We start from the raw sequence: 22,880 nt of genomic DNA, 5'->3' as shown, positions 1-22,880 counted from the left end.
ATATACAACAATTGTGTATCAAACCAGTAATAGGTAACTTGCACTTACAGATGTAGCGACGAACTGTAGTTACTTGCAGTGGTTTTCTGATGTGTTATTGAGCCCATGTGGTGATATCCTTTACACACTGATGCTGCTTTTTGATGCAATACCGCCTGAGGGATCGAAGGTCCGTAATATCATTGCTTACGTGCCGGGATTCATCCAGATTCTCTGAACCTCTTGATGATAGTACGGACCGTAGATGGTGAAATCCCTAAATTTCTTGTAATATTTTGTTGAGAAATGTTGTTCTTAAACTGTTCGACGATTTGCTCACGCCTTTGTTCACAAAGTGGTGACCCTCGCTCCATCCTTGTTTGTGAATGACTGAGCATTTCATGGAAGCTGCTTTTATACCCAATCGTGGCACCCAACTGTCCTCAATTAGCCTGTACACCTGTGGGATGTTCTAAATAAGTGTTTGAGCATTCCTCAACTTTCTCAGTCTTCTTTGCCACTTGTTACAGCTTTTTTGAAACATGTAGAAAGCATCAAATTCCAAATGAGCTAATATTCGCAAAAAAATTTAAGTTTTCCAGTTCGAATGTTAAGTCTCTGCAGTCTATTCAATTGAATAAAGGTTGAAAAGTATTTGTAAATCATTGTTTTTAGTTTTTATTTACGATTTACTCAACGTGCCAACTTCACTGTTTTGGGAGTTTGTAAATTATGCCGTAAAAAGTCTTTTTTTTTGCTGACTAAGTGACTTTAGCAAGCTATAAGAACACTCCCTTCGTGCTTTGTCCCATCAGGCTGAAGAGGCGGAGACAGCTCAAACAGAGCCAATCTGAGAAGGTCGTGAACGATAACAGCACGGCGGTCATCTCCTGTCCGGACGTGCCAAATGAGGGTGAACCCAACAAGAAGGCAGGCCTGCATAGTATAATAACAAAGACACCTGCTGGGTCAGGTAAAGTCCACGTTAACACGCTTATATTGCTTCCCTATAGATTTGAAGGCCCACTGAAATGAGATTTTCTTTATTTAAACGGGGATAGCAGGTCCATTCTATGTGTCATACTTGATCATTTCGCAATAATGCCATATTTTTGCTGAAATGACTTAGTAGAGAACATCGACGATAAAGTTCGCAACTTTTGGTGCTGATAAAAAAGCCTTTGCTGTACCGGAAGTCGCAGACGATGACGTCACAAGGGTGAGGGCTTCTCATGTCCTCACATTGTTTTTAATGGGAGCCACCAGCAGCAAGAGCTATTCGGACCGAGAAAATGACAATTTCCTCATTAATTTGAGCAAGGCTGAAAGATTCGTGGATGATGATATTGATAGCGAAGGACTAGAAAAAAATAAAATAAAATAAAAAAGGCGATTGCATTGAGACGGATTCAGGTGTTTTTAGACACATTTACTAGGATAGTTCTGGGAAATCCCTTATCTTTCTATTGTGTTGCTAGTGTTTTAGTGAGATTAAATAGCACCTGATAGTCGGAGGGGTGTGTCCACGGGTGTCTTGAAGCCAGTGTCTGATGGAAGTCACTGCAGATACAAGGACGGCGCAAACTCAACAGATCTCCGGTAAGAAGCGACTTTTTAACACAATTTTCTCACCGAAACCTGCCGGTTGACAAGTGGTCGGGATCCATGTTCGCTTGACCGCTCTGATCCATAGTAAAGCTTCACCTCTGGGAATTTTAAACAAGGAATCACCGTGTGTTTGTGTGGCTAAAGGCTAAAGCTTCCCAACTCCATCTTTCTACTTTGACTTCTCCATTATTAATTGAACAAATTGCAAAAGATTCAGCAACACAGATGTCCAGAATACTGTTTAATTGCGCAATGAAGAGAGACGACTTTTAGCCGCAAAATTTTGCTGTGCTAATATTTCCTGACAGTCCGTGACGTCATGCGCACGCGTCATCATTCCGGGACGTTTTCAACAGGATACCTCGCGGGAAATTTAAAATTGCAATTTAGTAAACTAAACCGGCCGTATTGGCATGTGTTGCAATGTTAATATATTTAATCATTGATATATAAACTATCAGACTGAGTGGTCGGTAGTAGTGGGTTTCAGTAGGCCTTTAATGGAATTGTAACTTAGTCTTTCACTTGATTTTCTGAGGAGTGATAAGCAACACATACATCTTCTGCTGTATTTTGTACTATTGACAACTTTCCATCCATTGTTACTTTTGTTTGTTGATAAGAAAACTGCAGAACTGGTGATTAAAGTCCATGTCTACATACATACATCTGACATCTGACCACTCCGCCGCACCTCCATTGTAAAAGCTAAAGCTTCACCATTTATAACCAGTGTGCATCCAGTACAAGACTCCAGTGTTCATTACAGTAGCAGTTGTCTTGGATGCAGAGTGCAGCTGGAGTCTGGTTGTCTTCTAATGCTTAGTCATACCGCTCCGTTACCATGGAGGAGGCTGCACAGAGGGAGGCTCTGCTAATAGCTTCTCGGTCTCGGTTGGCAAGAAGCAAATGCAGACTGTGGACTTTGTCAAGGGTCAAACAGTGTGTATGATGATAACACACATTACATAGTAAGGATACTGGATCACAAGACAAATACGCATGCAAAATGTAGCTGTTTTATGGATGAATTGTTATGCTACTTAATGTTTTATACATAATGGTACCTAGGTTTTCGTTAGTAGTTCATTTCAAACGGTTTAAAAACTGAAACCATTTTGTAATGATAATACTGTACAGTGGTACCTCAGCTTAAATGTGCCACAACTTAAAAGTATTTTACGTTAAGAGCTGTCTCTTTGAGTGACAAGCATCCCGTCTATTAGTTGGCGTAGCAAATGTCACAGTAACCACGTAGAATCCAACCAAAACATCTGCTGCCTCATGCATTAAAACTTGAGTATGCAAAAAAAAAAACATACCGTATTTCCTTGAATTGCCGCAGGGCATATAGTATGCGCCTGCCTTGAATTACTGCAGGGTCAAACTCTCTTCGCAAAATAATTAGCGCATGCTTAGTATTACCGCCTGGTCAAACTCATGACGTAGCGAGTGACACTTCCCCTGTCATCATTTTCAAAATGGAGGAGGCTGATTTCAATACCGGTAATTTGAAATCGCATACAGGGAAGAAGATTAAGAGCTATTCAGTAGGATTTAAGGTCCAAGCTTACATCGTACTCAAATTTTTACTGCATGCCTTTGGTAAGTGCCTGAGTGAAAAGAGGGTTTAAAATCATTAGCGCATGCTTACTTTTACCGCATGCCTTTGGTAAGCGCAGGAGTGAGAAGAGGTTTTAAATTAATTCGTGCCCCGGCGGCAATTCAAGGAAATACGGTATTCCCCTTTTCACAGCAAAGATGAAATGTATTAAGAGTGAACTTGAAGTGGGAATGTGTGGTGCCTCACACCAACTTCATGCTTCACGTACGAACATTTCTGCATGTTGTGAATATTTTGGCAACACACAAAGGCGGTCATTCGGACTTTGCCAACATTTGAGTTCCACAATTGAAAAAGATTGAGGCAAGGACACAGAATTAACTTTTTCAAAACTAAACTTTATGCTTCATGTTCATATTGATATTTGTGAGGATGTCTATTAATTTATCTAGGCAATCATTTTGCCACCTATTGCTGTGACAATGTGTTCCTGGGAGTCAACACCAGCTTTGTCAGTCGGGCGGACAGCAGCAGCCAGTAGGTGCGGCACAATGACATCGGGGGAATGACCTTCCTTTGTGTCACGTGTCTGCTACCACAAGAAGCTCCCCTGTGTTATAATAATATACATCCATCCATCTTCTTCCGCTTAACCGAGGTCTAGTCGCGGGGGCTGCAGTCTAAGCAGGGAAGCCCAGAATTCCCTTTCTCCAGCAACTTCCTGAGGATCCAAAGGCATTCACAGGCCAGCCAGGAAACATTGTCTCCCCAACGGGTCCTGGGTCTCCCCTGTGGCCTCCTACCTGTCAGACATGCCCGAAACACCTCCCCAGGGAGGCGTTTAGGGGGCTTACAGACCAGATGCCCAAACCAACTCACCTGCTCCTCTGGATGTGGAGGAGCAGCAGCTTTACTCTGAGCCCCTCCGGAATGACAGAGCTTCTCACACTATCTCTCAGTGAGAGCTCCGCAACCCAATGGAGGAAACTAATTTTGGCCGCTTGTACCCGTTATCTTGTCCTTTCGGTCATAACCCAAAGCTCATGACCATTGGTGAGGATGGGAACGTAGGTAACTTGAGAGCTTTGCCTTCCGGCTCAGCTCCTTCTTCACCATGACTGATAGATGCAGGGTCCGCGTCAGTCTCACAACCCACTCTTCTCTCACTCGTAAACAAGACTCCGAGGTACTTGAACTCCTCTACTTGGAGCAAAATCTCACCGCCCCCAACCCGGAGATGGCACTCCACCCTTTTCCGGGCAAGAACCATGGACTCGGACTTGGAGGTGCTGATTCTTATCCCAGTCGCTTCACAATCTGCTGCAATCAGATCCAGTGAGAGCTGAAGATCCTAGCCAATGACGCCATCGGGACCACATCATTTGCAAAAAGCAGACACCTAATTCTACAGCCACAAAACCGGATCCCCTCAACGCTCTGACTGCGCCTATATATTCTGTTCATAAAATTTATGAACATAATTGGTGACAAAGGGCCTCCCTGGCTGAGAAGAAGTGAATGCTATTCATTAAGTTGTAAAAAATTTATAAAATGGTAGAGTGTCGCCACCTTTGGCTAAGAATGTTGAAATAATATCAAACAGCAGACATTTATCCATGAAAATCTGGGAAAAACTGCTGATGATGTGTTTGACGGAAAAGCAGTTTGAAGGAAATACTGTAAAAGTCCACCTGTCGAGGTAAATACTGTACATTATAACTATAATACTTCATAAAACTACTGTATTTGTTTGTAGTTCATTGTATTGTTCTTATACCAATACTACCTTCTAAAAGTTTGTTTTTCTTTTTAAAAGGCATGCTACATGTTGTGCTGTTAATTTTAATTAAAGGCGTTGATTTGAGATGCGATTATTTTGAGTTAAGAGCTCCGTCACAGAGCCAAAAAGCTTTTAAGTTGAGGTACCACTATATATCCGATTCATCCTATTTTAAAAACCAAAAATATGAACACAAAACTAATTAGCTTTTCTTGCAAAAAAGTGAAATACATATAAATGATAGACGAAGTGAATAATACTAATTCATCATACTTCATGAAGTTTTGCACTTGTGGTTTTTTTTTGTGTGTTTTTGTTTGCTTTCATTATATTTGGATGTATTTGTTGGTTTGTATGATAACCATTAAGTAAGACTACGTATTATGTCGAAGGGGGCAGGAAATATAAAAAATTTTCTTCATCCTGCTCCTTCTCAGGCATTGGTGTGTAAATGTATAATTGTATAATTGAGGTATAATTTTTTTATTGATGAAAGATGCACATCAATGAAGAAGATGAACAAAAAAATGAATGAAAATTAATCATTCAAATCCTAAAATTGCATTAACCTAAATATGCATCCAGCCATCCTTTACTACCGTTTGTTCTTCTCAGGTGGGCAGGGAGAGCTGGAGCCTATCCCAGCTGCACTCTGGTGGAAATAAATAACATATACATTTTTTGTTCTTGATCACCCTCTTAGAATATACAATTATATTGCTCTATTGTACTTAAATATAGGAAATATTTCTTTCAAATTTGGGCATTTTTTACATGGTTTGGACACATGCTTAATTAATTTGTATTATATTTTTGATTTTATTATGTTAAATAATTATTGTTTTTTCAACCACTTTGATAGTAAATCACTTTTTGCGGTGGTGTTGGAAGATAGGTCACGCACGTACACACATGTACATACACGGATTGACTCCCAATGTTTACGTCACTTTTTTGGGATGACTAACATGAGACTACACCCTATAATCGCTAGCTTGTCTTGCAACATTAAAGCAAAATGCAGATTTGGGTAAATGATGAGGACAAGCTGTTCCCACTGTGTGGAGTTAATGCTATAAAACCTTTTTTTAAGTAACTTAAAGGGGAAAAAGCATAGTGTATTCAAACAATTCTAGGTGACAAATAAATAATTTAAAGATGAATGATTCTCCACTGTGTTAAGGAAGACTGATAGTCTTTCCATTCATAAAATAAGTATGAGAACATGTTTTCTTCAGATTTGTTGTTGAACTTTGTTAATAAAATAGAAGAACAGATCAAATCATTCATTGAACTACTGTGATTCTCTTTTCTTCTATGTTGTGTTCCTCGCAGCTGATGGCTGTAAAAGTAACAACCCAGCAAAGAGGGAGAAGAGAAGGCCGCCAGGGACAGTTGAGTTCATTGTGAGCACTGTGAACTACCTTTTTTCCTCCATCTTTCCAAATTCTCATTCGGTAAGTTGTGCATGAATTATCAGTTTTGACACTGGACTTGTTTCAGGTGGGACCAAATGACACCCTCAACAGCATCGCCCTCAAATTCAATATCACCCCAAACAAGCTGGTGCAGTTGAACAAGCTCTTCTCTCACAGCGTCTACCCTAGTCAGGTGAGAACTTTATAATAACGGATATAGCGATTTTCTAGGCACTCCAAGCACTTTACAGTGAGAACTGAGAACCCATCTCTCCACATTTACACTATGGTGGTGGTAAGCTACAGAAGTGTCTTGCCTAAGAACAACGGCAGTGAATTGGATGGCGAAAGCTGGATTCGTACCAGGAACCCTCAAGTTTATAGACAGCCACAGCCACTCTACCTCTGAGCCATGCCACTTGACTTTATTTCACTTTATGACACTTAAGTTTTCTCATTATCATATCTAACTCACCACCATCACTATTATAGAAGCTGTTTGTCCCCGATGTGAGCCAGGCCGACACAATGTCCACCAACCCATCCCACACGAATGGTTCTTCTTTGGAAACAACACAGGTAAATCATATTGCATACAGTACTGTTTACTTGTTGAAATACCCTTCAAATAAATTTTTGGCAGCAGCAAATTGATCGTTTGGGGAAATGTTTGCTCTAAAAATGGTATTTCAACAAGTAAACAGTAGGTACTTGATTTTGATATATGTAACACTCAGAAGGGTATTCTGGTAAAATATGCAGAGATGAGATGTGTCAGTGGTCCTCGTCAGCCACAGAAGTTTGATTTTTGGGGCGGTCGCTGTAAAGTTTAGATCCATGAAGAAAGTGAATGAATGTTTATAACTGAATACATTTACATATGCATTAAAAAGGTTTTCTTTTGTAGTATTTTTTTAATGAATTAAGTAACGTTTATGACAACCTTTTTCCAAAACAATATAGAATGTGAGATATAACAAGATAATGCATACATTTATCATTAGTTTTCAAAACCGTTACATAAAGGGGGACTCCAAAAATGTACTGTGGGACCCCATTTTTATGACCTGATTGGGTCCCTGGGACCCCATTTTGAAAATGTAAATGTATAGCGCCAACACTGTGATCATTTGTTTTTTGTTTTTTGTTCCACAGATTACTTCCACAAAGGCAACTTGTTTTTCCACTCTACTGGTACTTTAAGATTGTGTATATCCTCCTATAAACAGTAGACATTTGTGGACATGGCTGACAAGGCCATTTTGCCAAAATGTGTTACTCTGAAAAAATTGACCAAAAACAGACGTTCAATGCCGATGTCACTTGGTCTCAGTAGAATATGGTACTGTCGATTGAAGTATATGAGTACTCTGTCCAACCAACTGCATCGTCTCACTTTGACCTTCTAAAGGATGGAGGTCCAAACTGCTGTTCGGAAAGGTCAATCCGACGACAGCTCTCCCCTAATTCAGAGGACGAGAGCCCAGCAACGGTTAAATTCATTAAGATGAGCTGCAAGTATTTCACTGATGGAATGGTGAGTAATCGAATGTGTTGATTAACAAGTGGCAAGTGTTGGAGCTTACCGTCTTTGTTTGAAGCAGAAATATTTAGTTGCTTACATGAATTATTTGGAAAGAAACTCAGTGGATGGAGGAAACTATTATTATTTTTTACATAAACATTATTATAGACTTTTAATTTAAACATTATTATTTCCGTAGCAAGGCACCATCATGCAAGTTTTGCTGCATGCTTTGAATGGAAATAATTTGCGCCATTAAAAATCTACTGATTAATTACACAAGAATGTTCAAAAACATGTTGAACATTTTTAATAGAAATATACTATATATGAGCTGACCACCAAAACTGGTAAAACTACAAAATTGATTGACAAATACAAACAAGTCAAGCTCAATAGAATTGTGCAATTTTGCAGCCATCAACTATGAACATTAACAATTAGTTTTCAGACAAATAAGGATACAGTATTTCTTTTTTAAGGAAGGATACACAATCTTTCTAATTACATATTATCCAGCTATGGAGAACACAGACAGGAAGGATCTCGTCATTTAATATATGAAAAGTATTAATTTCATGTTTTCAGTTAATAATAACTGGTTTTACAATGAGGCGCTAACATCATAGGCGATTATAGTTACTTGGATTTCATAGGCAATTATAGTTACTTGCAGTATTAACAGCAGAGTTAGGGTGCTACATGTTTGCCAGTGCCACTGGTGGAAATTCACTTTTGTCTTAGGGGGGATGGAAACATGTCACTCATTCAATGTTATCACATGCTGTGTGTGCTAATGTTTCTGCTAGTGGTAGTCTTTCCTCCCTTTGATGAAATATCCTTTTCGTCAATCCGTCTTGTTTGTACAAAAACGTTTGCGCTGCAGATTGGCGTCATGAGCGCCCACAAGAATCGGTGAGGGAATTGGTGACACATTGGCAAATGATTCAGAGAAGCATAAGGAGAATAGAAAATAGATCAATGGGAGATAAATATATCATCAAAAATTTCACTTTCAAATATTTTTTTATTATCATGAATGATCAAATGTGTCCTTTTTTGTGTAGACATGGAATTGAAAAAAAAGAGTCTGACAAATTCGACTTACAGTAACGTTATCAACCTAAGGCACAAAGAGTACACAGTGTTTTGGGGATTTCTGAGATGTGAAAACTTACCATATGTAATACCTTTATGTTTTTACTTAAAGGGGACCTATTAGGCAAAATCAACTTTTGTTTTTCCTCTTTTACATGTTTTTTTTGTATTTGGGATTTGCATAAATTGAGAAAATTTGAAAACAAACCATAGAGACATGGTGGAGATATTTATAAAACAATCTTGCCTTCTTTGATACTGTGCATCTGGAAATAGTTTCACTTTTTTCACATTTTGTTAGTTTACAGCCTTATTCCAAAATGGATTAAATTAGTTTTTCTCCTCAATATTGTACACACAATACCCTATAATGACAATGTGAAAAATGTTTTTTGGAAGCTTTTCATTAAAAAAAAATTATAAAAATAAAAAGCTAAAAAAAATCACATGTACAAACCCCGTTTCCATATGAGTTGGGAAATTGTGTTAGATGTCATTATAAACAGAATACAATGATTTTTAAATCATTTAAAATCCATATTCAGTTGAATATGCTACAAAGACAACATATTTGATGTTAAAACTGATAAACATTTTTTTTATTTGCAAATAATCATTAACTTTAGAATTTGATGCCAGCAACACGTGACAAAGAAGTTGGGAAAGGTGGCAATAAATACTGATAAAGTTGAGGAATGCTCATCAAACACTTATTTAGAACTTCCCACAGGTGTGCAGGCTAATTGGGAACAGGTGGGTGCCATGATTTGGTATAAAAGCAGCTTTCATAAAATGCTAAGTAATTCACAAACAAGGATGGGGCGAGGGTCACCAATTTGTAAGCAAATCGTCGAACAGTTTTAGAACAACATTTCTCAAAGAGCTATTGCAAGGAATTTAGGGATTTTACCATCTACGGTCTGTAAAATCATCAAAAGGTTCAGAGAATCTGGAGATGATATTATGGATCTTTGATCCCTCAGGCGGTACTGCATCAAAATGCGACATCAGTGTGTAAAGGATTCACCACATGGGCTCAGGAACACTTCATAAAACCACTGTCAGTAACTAAAGTTGGTCGCTACATCTGTAAGTGCAAGTTAAAACTCTACTATGCAAAGCGAAAGCCATTAATCAACTACACAAAGGAATGCCGCCGGCTTCGCTGGGCCCGAGCTCATCTAAGATGGACTGATGCAAAGTGGAAAAGTGTTCTGTGGTCTGACGAGTCCACATTTCAAAATATATTTGGAAACTGTGGACGTGGTGTCCTCCAGAACAAAGAGGAAAATAACCATCCGGATTGTTATAGGTGCAAAGTTCAAAAGCCAGCATCTGTGATGGTATGGGGGTGTATTAGTGCCCATGGCATGGGTAACTTACACATCTGTGAAGGAACCATTAATGCTGAATGGTCCATACAGGGTTTTTTTCAACATATGTTGTCATCCAAGCAACGTTATCATGGACGCCCCTGCTTATTTAAGCAAAACAATACCAAGCCCCGTGTTACAACAGCGTGGCTTTGTAGTAAAAGAGTGCGGGTACTTTCCTGGCCCGCCTGCAGTCCAGAAATGTCTCCCATCAAAAATGTGTGGCACATTATGAAGTGTAAAATACGACAAGCAAGAATGGTAAAGAATTTCACTTTCAAAGCTTAAACAATTAGTTTCCTCAGTTCCCAAACGTTTATTTAGTGTTGTTAAAAGAAAATGTGATGTAACACAGTGGTGAACATGCCCTTTCCCAACTACTTTGGCACGTGTTGCAGCCATGAAATTCTAAGTTAATTATTTGCAAAAAAAAAAAAAGTTTATGAGTTTGAACATCAAATATCTTCTCTTTGTAGTGCATTCAATTGAATATGGGTTGAAAAGGATTTGCAAATCATTGTATTCCGTTTATATTTACATTTAACACAATTTCCCGACTCATATGGAAACAGGGTTTTTACATAAATATCCACAGCCTTTGCTCAGTACTTTATTGATGCACCTTGGGCAGCAATTATAGCGTCAAGTCTGTTTAAATATGATGCCACAAGCTTGCACCTATCTTTAGGCAGTTTCGCCCATTCCTCTTTGCCCATTCCTCTTTGCATCAGCTCTTAAGCTCCATGAATTGATTAACGTGGACCCCGACTTAAACAAGTTGAAAAACTTATTCGGGTGTTACCATTTAGTGGTCAATTGTACGGAATATGTACTGTACTGTGCAATCTACTAATAAAAGTATCAATCAATCAATCAATCAAAGTTGGATGTGTCCGCTGCCATTTTGAAATCTCTGCAGAGATTCAAATCTGGGGTCTCGCTCGGCCACTCAAGGACATTTACATTTTCTTCCAGGATGTCTCTGTACATTGCTGCATTACTCTTTTCCTCTATCCTGACTACTCTCCCAGTTCCTTTTGCTGAAAAACATCCCCACAGCATGATATTGCCACTGCCATGCTTCACTGTAGGGATGGTATTGGCCTGGTGATGAGTGGTGCCTGGCTTCCTCCAAACATGATGCCTGGTATTCATGCCAAACAATTCAAATTTTGTCTCATCAGAACAGATAATTTTGTTTCTCATGGTCTGAGAGTCTTTCAGGTTCATTTTCACAAACTTTTACGAAGCAAAAGCTTCTGTCTGGCCACTATACCATACAGGCTTGATTGGTGGTTTGTTGCAGAGATGGTTGTTCTTCTGGAAGGTTCTCCTCTCTCCACAGAGGAATGCTGTAGTTCTGACAGAGTGACCATCGGCTTCTTGGTCACCTCCCTGACTAGTACCCTTCTTCCCCTATTGCTCAGTTGAGACAGCCAGCCAGCTGTAAGATGATTGTTGGTGGTTCCAATTTAAATGTATTCCATTTACAGATGATGGAGGCCACTGTGCTCATTGGGACTTACAAGGCAGCAGATATTTTTCTGTACCCTTCCCCAGACTTGTGCCACGTGACAATTCTGTCTCGAAGGTCTACAGACAATTCCATCAACTTCATGCTTGGTTTGTGCTCTGCCACGCACTTTCAAGTGTAGGTGTGTGCCTTTCTAAATCATGTCCAACCAACTGAATTTAACGCAGGTGGACTCTAATTAAGCTGTAGAAACATCTCAAGGATGATCAGTTGGAACAGAATTTTTAGTACATTTGCAAAAATTGCTAAAAAAAATAGCATTGTCATTATGGGCTATTGTGTGTAGAATATTAGGAAAAAAATGAATGTATAATTTTTTTAATAAGGCTATAACATAAGAAAATGTGGGGAAATTGATGCGCTGTGAACACTTTCCGGATGCATTGTATTTCCACCAAAGAAGCTGTTAAGAATTTTTCCCATTTGTGTGTTGGCCCTGAAAGGGACAAGCAGTTGAAAATGGATGGATGGGTATAGTTTTCCCATTAATGACATGAGTAAATATCTCCATATATGGTAGAAATTTACCTGAAGCGCTACTGTATGTGCGAATCCACCATTGTAGTCAAGACGTTGTAGTCAAGACGTTCCAGAAAACTGCTCATCCAGCATTATCCTGCTGATGAGTTTTTTGCAATCAAGCTTACAGCTAAGTGTAACCACTATGTAGCACAAAGAACATTTTAAAATTCATGCAGAGGCACTGGGGTGTAGACTAATGGGGATCCTTAATAAACTAAACTGTAGATAAAGCTGCTGGATGCTGGCTACTTATGATACTTCAAATGCAGCTTTTTGCAGTAATCTTTAAACACTTCAAAGGAGGTTGCTTTCAGCCACAGCTGTTAATCCCAATGTTTTTAAACTAGAGCTAATTAGAGATCCATCCATTTTCTACCGCTTGTCCCTTTTGGATCGCGGGGGGTGCTGGTGCATCTTGGTGTTTTTTTGCTTTTGTGGACCACGCAGCCAGCAACTTTACTGTGCGAGAGTCTGAGGACAACTGAACATAGTTGTTTATTTGAACATTTATTGTGTAGTTTTAAAAGAGAAAAAGTATCTAGGATCTTCTAAGGGTACATGAAACATACATTTACACTTTGTACCTATAGCGGGAGCTAAAATGACAAATACACGTGATGGTATGTCTCGCTTATTATGCAGGGAGTTGTAGGCGGTGTGCTGATCGTGACCCCCAACAACATCATGTTCGACCCCCACAAATCGGACCCACTGGTCATTGAGCACGGCTGCGAGGAGTACGGCCTCATCTGCCCCATGGAGGAGGTCGTCTCTGTGGCGTTGTACGACGACGTCTCACGCATGAAGCTGAAAGATGCCCTACCGTCGTAAGCGACTTGCACAATCGCCAACACCTCTTTCATAATTTCCTTCCGAAATCTACTTGCTCCTTTTTAGTTCCCACTTCCAGTTTCGATGATTGTTCTCATCTCTTGCCATCTGTTACTGGAGCGCCTTCTACCTTTTGGTTTATGTACTTGTTTTACACCATCCATTTAAGTTGTGTGCCATTTGTCTTTTATGTTGAGCCTTATGTTCCTTTTTTGTTGTTTTTGTTCTTTTCATTCCTCATCCTCACTTGACCCCGCGCTACAGCGACCTACCCCAGGATCTGTGTCCTGTCTACAGGCCTGGTGATTGGGAGCAGCTGCCGTCAGAGCAGGACTTGAACCCTTTTAGTCGCTACGAAGCTCTGGATGCAAAACAGCCTATCATTTTGGACGACTTGGAGTCGGCCCCCTCAGAAACTGGTGAGAGGTTTTATTTCTTGAAACTTTAGTGGCAAATGCAGATGATATTGTCTGACGACAGAGAGCACAGAAGGAGAGCATGCCGATAAGTCTCCCTCGGATGAAGGCTTCACCGAGTTGGAGCCTACAGTCAATGGGAGCATTGAAGAAGGAGAGGGATCATTCTCAACAAAAACACTTGAAAGTGACAGCAGGGATCAACAAGACATCCAAGAACCAAAGAGCCCCGGCAGGAAGGAATCCCAGGAGACGTTTCTGTTTTGCCAAACTAAAGAGAAGCAGGAGGACGAAGAGGATGAAGGCTTGGCTCAGAACAGCTTAGTAGAAGACGGTGAGTCCATCCTGTCATCTTCAGAGACGGGAAAATCGGAGAAGTTGCGCAACACGTCGAGAAGCAGAGCAGAAACCAAAGAAGAACCTAATGGGACCAAAGAGCTGCCGAAGTGTGCACAGCATGAGGGTATCACAAAGTTATGTGAGACTGCAGAGGTGTCCTCAGACCTGGAAGGTCATGGGAATGCACAGAGACCTGCCAAGGTGGCGCAACTCAGTGAGGAGGAGAGGCGGAGGAAGAGCTACCAGGCGGAGATGAAGTCATGGCTGCTGGAGAGGATGCAGGCTCCAATTGAAGGTAATGAAATTTAGAAACTTCTGAATGTCATAGTATCATGTAAACAGCTGAAAAAAAAACTGTCTAAATATCATATACATCTTGATAGAGGTTGATCCCCTTAGGCCACGCCCATTTTCATTACACAACGAACACTGGGACCTCCCGAAGTGTAAAAGAGCTTTACCTTACTGGAAACATAGCTTTAATGCTAATGAGCTGTGTTTTCGTAGCTGTGTGGCCCCATGAAGTACTATTCTGCATTCGATCAAATTATGCTCATGTGACATACATCACATGAGACATTAAGGAGTAGGACAGGAGGACACAAATGTTAGCAAGACTAGCATGGCTGCGTCAGATACAGTGTTATTACACACACACATTACCAGCAACATCATGGTAAGTTAGCCTATTTCCTAAAAAAAAATATTTTAAATTATATACTAACCAAAACAATTAAAATTATATACTAACCAAATCAATCACACATTTGTACCCGACAAACGGATAGGTGGCAAAGCTTCAGGCTTTTTTTCAGATGTGTAGCAAACCCTCTTTTTTTTCTGTTCCTTTCTGTATCCTGTGTAGACATGCTTTTCTCGTCAGAGGAGAAGAGTAAGAACCCGCCAATGTTCCTCTGCTTCAAAGTGGGCAAACCAATGCGGAAGTCATTCGCCACTGGGATGACCTCCAGCCCCGCCCACTCATTCGGAAGCTTGGGCAAGCAGCCCGAGTACTGGTTTGCTGTGCCACAGGAGAGGTGAGATGATGGATAGTCTAATAATGCTTCTTGGCGTTCTAACATAGTGCCCGTGTGTTTGCGCTTGTATTTGTGTCTGTTCTCCAGGGTGGACCATTTGTATGCATTTTTTGTCCAGTGGTCTCCCGACGTTTATGGCAAAGAGGCCAGAGAGCAGGGCTTCATCGTGGTAGAGAAGGACGAGCTGGACATGATCGACAACTTCTTTGGTGACCCAGCGTCTTGCAGCTGGGAGGTGAGAGCACACAATAACAGACACTCTATAGCAGGGGTCGGAAACCTTTACCACTCAAAGAGCCATTTGACCCGTTTCACAAAATAAAGAAAACAATGGAAGCCACACAACTCTATGAAATAACATTGCATACAGAGTTTTTTTTTTTGCTTTGTGCTATGTATTAACCAGAGGTCTCAGACACGCGGCCCGCACCTTAATATGGAAATTCAATGTTAGTGCGGCCCGCAAATTTTATATGAATGCCGCTTGACAGCATCACACTTGCCAACCCTACCAAATTTTCCGGGAGACTTCCGAATTTCAGAGCAACTATTCTCGTGAATGTCTGCTAAATTTTAACTGATCAACAATAATGAGGGCGATGCTATGAAGGCGTTGCCTTTACCGCTCTCTACATAATGTACAAACAGCTTGCCAGTTCAATCACATGTTGTATGTGGCTTTTGCAGACACACGTAAACGACTGCAAGGCATACTTGTTCAACAGCCATACAGGTCAAACTGAGGGTGGCCGTATAAACAACTTTAACACTCTTACTAATATCAATCAATCATCAATCAAATCACTAGTGTCTCAAAGGGCTGCACAAACCACAACACAAACCACTACGACATCCTCGGTAGGCCCACATAAGGGCAAGGAAAACTCACACCCAGTGGGACGTCGGTGACAATGATGACTATGAGAACCTTGGAGAGGAGGAAAGTAATGGATGTCGAGCGGGTCTAACATGATACTGTGAAAGTTCAATCCATAATGGATCCAACACAGTCGCGAGAGTGCAGTCCAAAGCGGATCCAGCACAGCAGCGAGAGCCCTGTTCACAGCAGAGCCAGCAGGAAAACATCCCAAGCGGAGGCGGATCAGCAGCGCAGAGATGTCCCCAGCCGATACACAGGCAAGCAGTACATGGCCACCGGATCGGACCGGACCCCCTCCACAAGGGAGAGTGGGACATAGGAGAAAAAGAAAAGAAACGGCAGATCAACTGGTCTAAAAAGGGAGTCTATTTAAAGGCTAGAGTATACAAATGAGTTTTAAGGTGAGACTTAAATGCTTCTACTGAGGTGGCATCTCGAACTTTTACCGGGAGGGCATTCCAGAGTACTGGAGCCCGAAATTAAAACACTCTATGGCCCGCAGACTTTTTTTGGGCTTTGGGAATCACTAATAAGCCGGAGTCCTTTGAACGCAGATTTCTTGCCAGGACATATGGTACAATACAATTGGCAAGATAGGATGGAGCTAGACCGTGTAGTATTTTATACGTAAGTAGTAAAACCTTAAAGTCACATCTTAAGTGCACAGGAAGCCAGTGCAGGTGAGCCAGTACAGGCGTAATGTGATCAAACTTTCTTGTTCTTGTCAAAAGTCTAGCAGCCGCATTTTGTACCACCTAAACTTTTAATGCTAGACATAGGGAGACCCGAAAATAATACGTTACAGTAATCGAGGCGAGACGTAACAAACGCATGGATAATGATCTCAGCGTCTTTAGTGGACAGAATGGAGCGAATTTTAGCGATATTACGGAGATGAAAGAAGGCCGTTTTAGTAAAGCTTTTAATGTGTGCCTCAAAGGAGAGAGTAGGGTCAAAGATAATACCCAAATTCTTTACCGAGTCGCCTTGTTTAATTATTTGGTTGTCAAATGTTAGAGTTGTATTATTAAATAGAGGTTGTTGTCTAGCAGGACCGATAATCAGCATTTCCGTTTTTTTGGCGTTGAGTTGCAAAAAGTTAGCGGACATCCATTGTTTAATTTCATTAAGACACGCCTCCAGCTGACTACAATCCGGCGTGTTGGTCAGCTCTAGGGGCATGTAGAGTTGGGTGTCATCAGCATAACTGAAAGCTAACACCGTATTTGCGTATGATGTCACCTAGCGGCAGCATGTAGATGCTGAAGAGTGCAGGGCCAAGGACCGAACCCTGGGGAACATGCGCCACACTGTGAACCCACACCAAACAAGAATGACAAACACATTACGGGAGAACATCCACACTGTAACACAACATAAACACAACAGAACAAATACTCAGAATCCCATGCATCCCTAACTCTTCCGGGTTACATTATACACCCCCCTTAGCACATAATTCCCCCTCCCCCTCCGTGCGTCGGTTGGGGGGTGGCGGCGTGTGTTGACAGAAGTTGTATACTACTTGTGATCGGCCGGTACGCAGATAACATGGTGTAAAAACGGGCGCGACGACATGTTTTAGAATGCGGTAAAGGCATTGCCATCACTGCACGCTCTCAATAATGTAGTTCTAGTGATAATTGGAGATTGTTTGCCCTGGGTGATTTCTGGCAGAGGCACTTAAATCCGGAAACCTCCCGGAATAATCGGAGTGGTTGGCAATTATGCAACTGAACCGCATCAGAGTGGTCAAAGAGCCTCATGCGGCTCCAGAGCCGCAGGTTGCCGACCCCTGCTCTATAGGGACACCAGTACACAATCTAATACCAGAGATCCCACAATAATAAAAAGATTTAGAAAATATATTAGTTTTAATAATAACACGTCTATTATTTGAGGTTGCAGTAATGTAGAACCACGCAAGATCAGACTGATGGATGCACAACCTATCAATACCTACACAAAAATTACCCCAATTAAAATCAATGCGTTTTTGCAATAAACAGTGTTGTTATTCTTCAAAATCTTTAAAATGAAGAGTTGTAATATTTTTATATAACAATTATTCCTCGTAAAACATGTTTCTGATATCAGGCCAATAGCATTTTTTTTTTAGTTAAAAAAAAAAATGCTTTTTTTGTATCACTACCCCACTCTTCCACAAGTGGGGTCAAAAATGACCCCAAGCGTTTCCTATGGAATCTTCTATGGGACACATTTTTGCCTGCAGCAACAAGTAACAAGTCCCATATGTAACCGAAATCTGCCATGTGGTCTGTTCTCAGTCCGTAGGCTTTGGTCCTCTTGTCATATGCAGAGGACTCCCAAAAAACACAGTGGCCTTGTACAAACCCCGTTTCCATATGAGTTGGGAAATTGTGTTAGATGTAAATATAAACGGAATGCAATGATTTGCAAATCCTTTTCGACCCATATTCAATTGAATGCACTACAAACACAAGATATTTGATGTTCAAACTCAAATTTAACTTAGAATTTCATGGCTGCAACACGTGCCAAAGTAGTTGGGAAAGGACATGTTCACCACTGTGTTACATCACTCTGTGTTACATCACTCAATAAACGTTTGGGAACTGAGGAAACTAATTGTTGAAGCTTTGAAAGTGGAATTCTTTTCCATTCTTGTTTTATGTAGAGCTTCAGTCGTTAAACATTCCGGTTTCTCCGTTGTCGTACTTTACGCTTCATAATGCGCTCACATTTTCGATGGGAGACAGGTCTGGACTGCAGGCGGGCAAGGAAAGTACCCGCACTCTTTTTTTACGAAGCCACGCTGTTGTAACAATTGTCTTGCTGAATGTAGTTCTAGTGATAATTGGAGATTGTTTGCCCTGGGTGATTTCTGGCAGAGGCACTTAAATCCGGAAACCTCCCGGAATAATCGGAGTGGTTGGCAATTATGCAACTGAACCGCATCAGAGTGGTCAAAGAGCCTCATGCGGCTCCAGAGCCGCAGGTTGCCGACCCCTGCTCTATAGGGACACCAGTACACAATCTAATACCAGAGATCCCACAATAATAAAAAGATTTAGAAAATATATTAGTTTTAATAATAACACGTCTATTATTTGAGGTTGCAGTAATGTAGAACCACGCAAGATCAGACTGATGGATGCACAACCTATCAATACCTACACAAAAATTACCCCAATTAAAATCAATGCGTTTTTGCAATAAACAGTGTTGTTATTCTTCAAAATCTTTAAAATGAAGAGTTGTAATATTTTTATATAACAATTATTCCTCGTAAAACATGTTTCTGATATCAGGCCAATAGCATTTTTTTTTTAGTTAAAAAAAAAAATGCTTTTTTTGTATCACTACCCCACTCTTCCACAAGTGGGGTCAAAAATGACCCCAAGCGTTTCCTATGGAATCTTCTATGGGACACATTTTTGCCTGCAGCAACAAGTAACAAGTCCCATATGTAACCGAAATCTGCCATGTGGTCTGTTCTCAGTCCGTAGGCTTTGGTCCTCTTGTCATATGCAGAGGACTCCCAAAAAACACAGTGGCCTTGTACAAACCCCGTTTCCATATGAGTTGGGAAATTGTGTTAGATGTAAATATAAACGGAATGCAATGATTTGCAAATCCTTTTCGACCCATATTCAATTGAATGCACTACAAACACAAGATATTTGATGTTCAAACTCAAATTTAACTTAGAATTTCATGGCTGCAACACGTGCCAAAGTAGTTGGGAAAGGACATGTTCACCACTGTGTTACATCACTCTGTGTTACATCACTCAATAAACGTTTGGGAACTGAGGAAACTAATTGTTGAAGCTTTGAAAGTGGAATTCTTTTCCATTCTTGTTTTATGTAGAGCTTCAGTCGTTAAACATTCCGGTTTCTCCGTTGTCGTACTTTACGCTTCATAATGCGCTCACATTTTCGATGGGAGACAGGTCTGGACTGCAGGCGGGCAAGGAAAGTACCCGCACTCTTTTTTTACGAAGCCACGCTGTTGTAACAATTGTCTTGCTGAAATAAGCAGGAGCGTCCATGATAACGTTGCTTGGATGACAACATATCCAACATATCCAAGCAAAGGTCCAAAACCTGTATGGACCTTTCAGCATTCATGGTGCCTTCACGGATATGTAAGTTACCCATGCCTTGGGCACTAATACACCCCCATACCATCACAGATGCTGGCTTTTGAACTTTGCGCCTATAACAATCCGAATGGTTATTTTCCTCTTTTTCTGGAGGACACCACGTCCTCTGTTTCAAATATAATTTGAAATGTGAACTCGTCAGACCACAGAACACCTTTCCACTTTGCATCAGTCCATCTTAGATGAGCTCGAGCCCAGCCAAGCCGGTGGCGTTTCAGTATATTGTTGATCAATGGGTTTTGCTTTGCATAGTAGAGTTTTACCTTGCACTTACAGATGTAGCGACCAACTGTAGTTACTGACAGTGGTTTTCTGAAGTGTTCCTGAGCCCATGTGGTGATATCCTTTACACACTGATGTCAGTTTTTGATGCAGTACCGCCTGAGGGATCAAAAGTCCGTAATATCGCTTACGTGCAGTGAGTTCTCCAGATTATCTGAACTTTTTGATGATTTTACGGACCGTAGATGGTAAAATCCCTAAATTACTTGCAATAGCTCTTTGAGAAATGTTGTTCTAAAACTGTTCGACAACTTGCTTACAAAGTGGTGACCCTCGCCCCATCCTTGTTTGTGAATTACTTAGCATTTCATGGAAGCTGCTTTTATACCCAATCATGGCACCCAACTGTTCCCAATTGGCCTGCACACCTGTGGGATGTTCCATATAAGTGTTTGATGAGCATTCCTCAACTTTATCAGTATTTATTGCCACCTTTCCCAACTTCTTTGTCACATGTTGCTGGGATCAAATTCTAAAGTTATTGATTATTTGCAAAAAAAAATATGTTTATCAGTCTTTGTAGCATATTCAACTGAATATAGGTTGAAAATGATTTGCAAATCATTGTATTCAGTTCATATTTACATCTAACACAATTTCCCAACTCATATGGAAACGGGGTTTGTAAAATCTTCGAATTGACATAGTTCTGTGTAGGACTCACAAAAATCACAGTGGCCTTGTACAAACCCCGTTTCCATATGAGTTGGGAAATTGGGTTGAATGTAAATATAAACGGAATACAATGATTTGCAAATCATTTTCAACCTATATTTAGTTGAATATGCTACAAAGACAACATAATTTATGTTCAAACTGATAAACTTTTTTGTTGTTGTAAATAATCATTAACTTTAGAATTTGATGCCAGCAACACGTGACAAAGAAGTTAACTTTAGAATTTGATGCCAGCAACACGTGACAAAGAAGTTCGGAAATGGGGCAATAAATACTGAAAAAGTAGAGAAATACTCATCAAACACTTATTTGGAACATCCCACAGGTGTGCAGACTAATTGGGAACAGGTGGGTGCCATGATTAGGTATAAAAGCAGCTTCCATTAAATGCTAAGTAATTCACAGACAAGGATGGGGCGAGGGGTCACCAATTTGTAAGCAAATTGTCAAACAGTTTTAGAACAACATTTCTCAATGAGCTATTGCAAGGAATTTAGGGATTTTACCATCTACGGTCCGTAAAATCATCAAAAGGTTCAGAGAATCTGGAGAAATCACTACACTTAAGCAATGATATTACGGACCTTTGAACCCTCAGGCGGTACTGCATCAAAAACAGACATCAGTGTGTAAACGATATCACCACATGTGCTCAGGAACCCCTCATAAAACCGCTGTTAGTGACTACAGTTGGTCGCTACATCTGTAAGTGCAAGTTAAAACTCTGCTATGCAAAATAAAACCCATTCATCAACAACACCAAGGAACGCCACTGGCTTCGCTGAGCCCGACCTCAACTAAGATGGACTGATGCAAAGTGGAAAAGTAATCTGTGGTCTGACGAGTCCAAATTTCAAATTATATTTGGAAACTGTGGACCCCGGACTGTTGAACGCCTGAAGCTCTGCATAAAACAAGAATGAGAACGAATTCCACTTTCAAAGCTTCAACAATTAGTTTCCTCAGTTCCCAAAACGTGTATTGAGTGTTTTTCAAAGCAAAGGTGATGTAACACAGTGGTGAACATGCCCTTTCCCAACTACTTTGGCACGTGTCGATGCCAAGAAATTCTAAGTTAATTATTATTTGCAAAAAAAAATAGTTTGAGTTTGAACATCAAGTATCTTGTCTTTGTAGTGCATTCAACTGAATATGGGTTGAAAAGGATTTGCAAATCATTGTATTCCGTTTATATTTACATGTAACACTTTCCCAATTCATAAGGAAATGGGGTTTGTACAAGGTTATGCAGAGGACTCTCAAAAAACCCACAAACTGGTACATTCCAGTTTACTCACTTCCTACTATGATGTTTGGTTACATTCTCTACTCTTCCCCTGTCTGTGGCTACTCTTTATTCCTCCATGTTTGTGCATGTGAGCGCCTCTTCTATTAATATTATCAGACATGGACAGCATTCATGCATCTATTTGGGAGACAGTACCAAACCCAGGTGCGTGCCCTGGCCGACTTCTAAGAAAAATGTGGCCTGCGGCCCATTCTGTTGGACACAATTTCCACTTCCTCTTCAGAGGACTTTTCTGTGTCTGACTGGTCTTGTTCATTTGGGGGACAATAGTCTGGGTTCTCTACATCTGAAATGTCAGATCCTCAGTCAATTCCCCCGATGGGCTCTTCATCCCATCCGTCCTGGATTATTTGCCAAGCAAGGTCCACAGGGATCCTATCTGGCCTCCTAGCAGCCATGTAATTGTACATAAATTTAAAAAAAACATTAGAAAGGACAATGTTTGAAACGCACAGAAAACTATCAATCATGTGTTAGCTAACAGGATACTGTGTTTACCTACCTAAATACAATGCTGTTAGCTGACAACAAAGTAGGCTAATTTGATCACATATTTG

The 22,880-nt window shown here is 40.5% G+C and overlaps 1 protein-coding gene across 6 annotated transcripts in view; it reads left to right on the top strand.

Moving 5' to 3' along the window:
- The window catches only part of LOC133552904 (nuclear receptor coactivator 7), a 50,617-nt gene that overhangs the window by 11,833 nt on the left and 15,904 nt on the right, over positions 1-22,880 (top strand). For 3 of the 6 annotated variants that reach the window (XR_009806790.1, XM_061900487.1, XM_061900486.1), the window contains exons 3-13: positions 795-952; positions 6,267-6,337; positions 6,435-6,542; positions 6,842-6,928; positions 7,505-7,543; positions 7,761-7,886; positions 13,044-13,228; positions 13,497-13,651; positions 13,713-14,282; positions 14,853-15,024; positions 15,112-15,259. Coding sequence is in view for 5 of the 6 variants with exons in the window: in XM_061900487.1 (XP_061756471.1) it covers positions 795-952; positions 6,267-6,337; positions 6,435-6,542; positions 6,842-6,928; positions 7,505-7,543; positions 7,761-7,886; positions 13,044-13,228; positions 13,497-13,651; positions 13,713-14,282; positions 14,853-15,024; positions 15,112-15,259 (1,819 nt within the window). In the remaining variant the exon portion in view is untranslated. The remainder of the gene's footprint in view (positions 1-794; positions 953-6,266; positions 6,338-6,434; positions 6,543-6,841; positions 6,929-7,504; positions 7,544-7,760; positions 7,887-13,043; positions 13,229-13,496; positions 13,652-13,712; positions 14,283-14,852; positions 15,025-15,111; positions 15,260-22,880) is intronic. The other 3 variants (XM_061900488.1, XM_061900489.1, XM_061900490.1) reach the window with 3 other exon arrangements.

Source organism: Nerophis ophidion, linkage group LG05 (assembly GCF_033978795.1).
Source record: "Nerophis ophidion isolate RoL-2023_Sa linkage group LG05, RoL_Noph_v1.0, whole genome shotgun sequence".
Classification (NCBI taxonomy): domain Eukaryota; kingdom Metazoa; phylum Chordata; class Actinopteri; order Syngnathiformes; family Syngnathidae; genus Nerophis; species Nerophis ophidion.
Note: the sequence above shows the minus strand (reverse complement) of the source record. Positions and strands in the feature narration are given on the sequence as shown.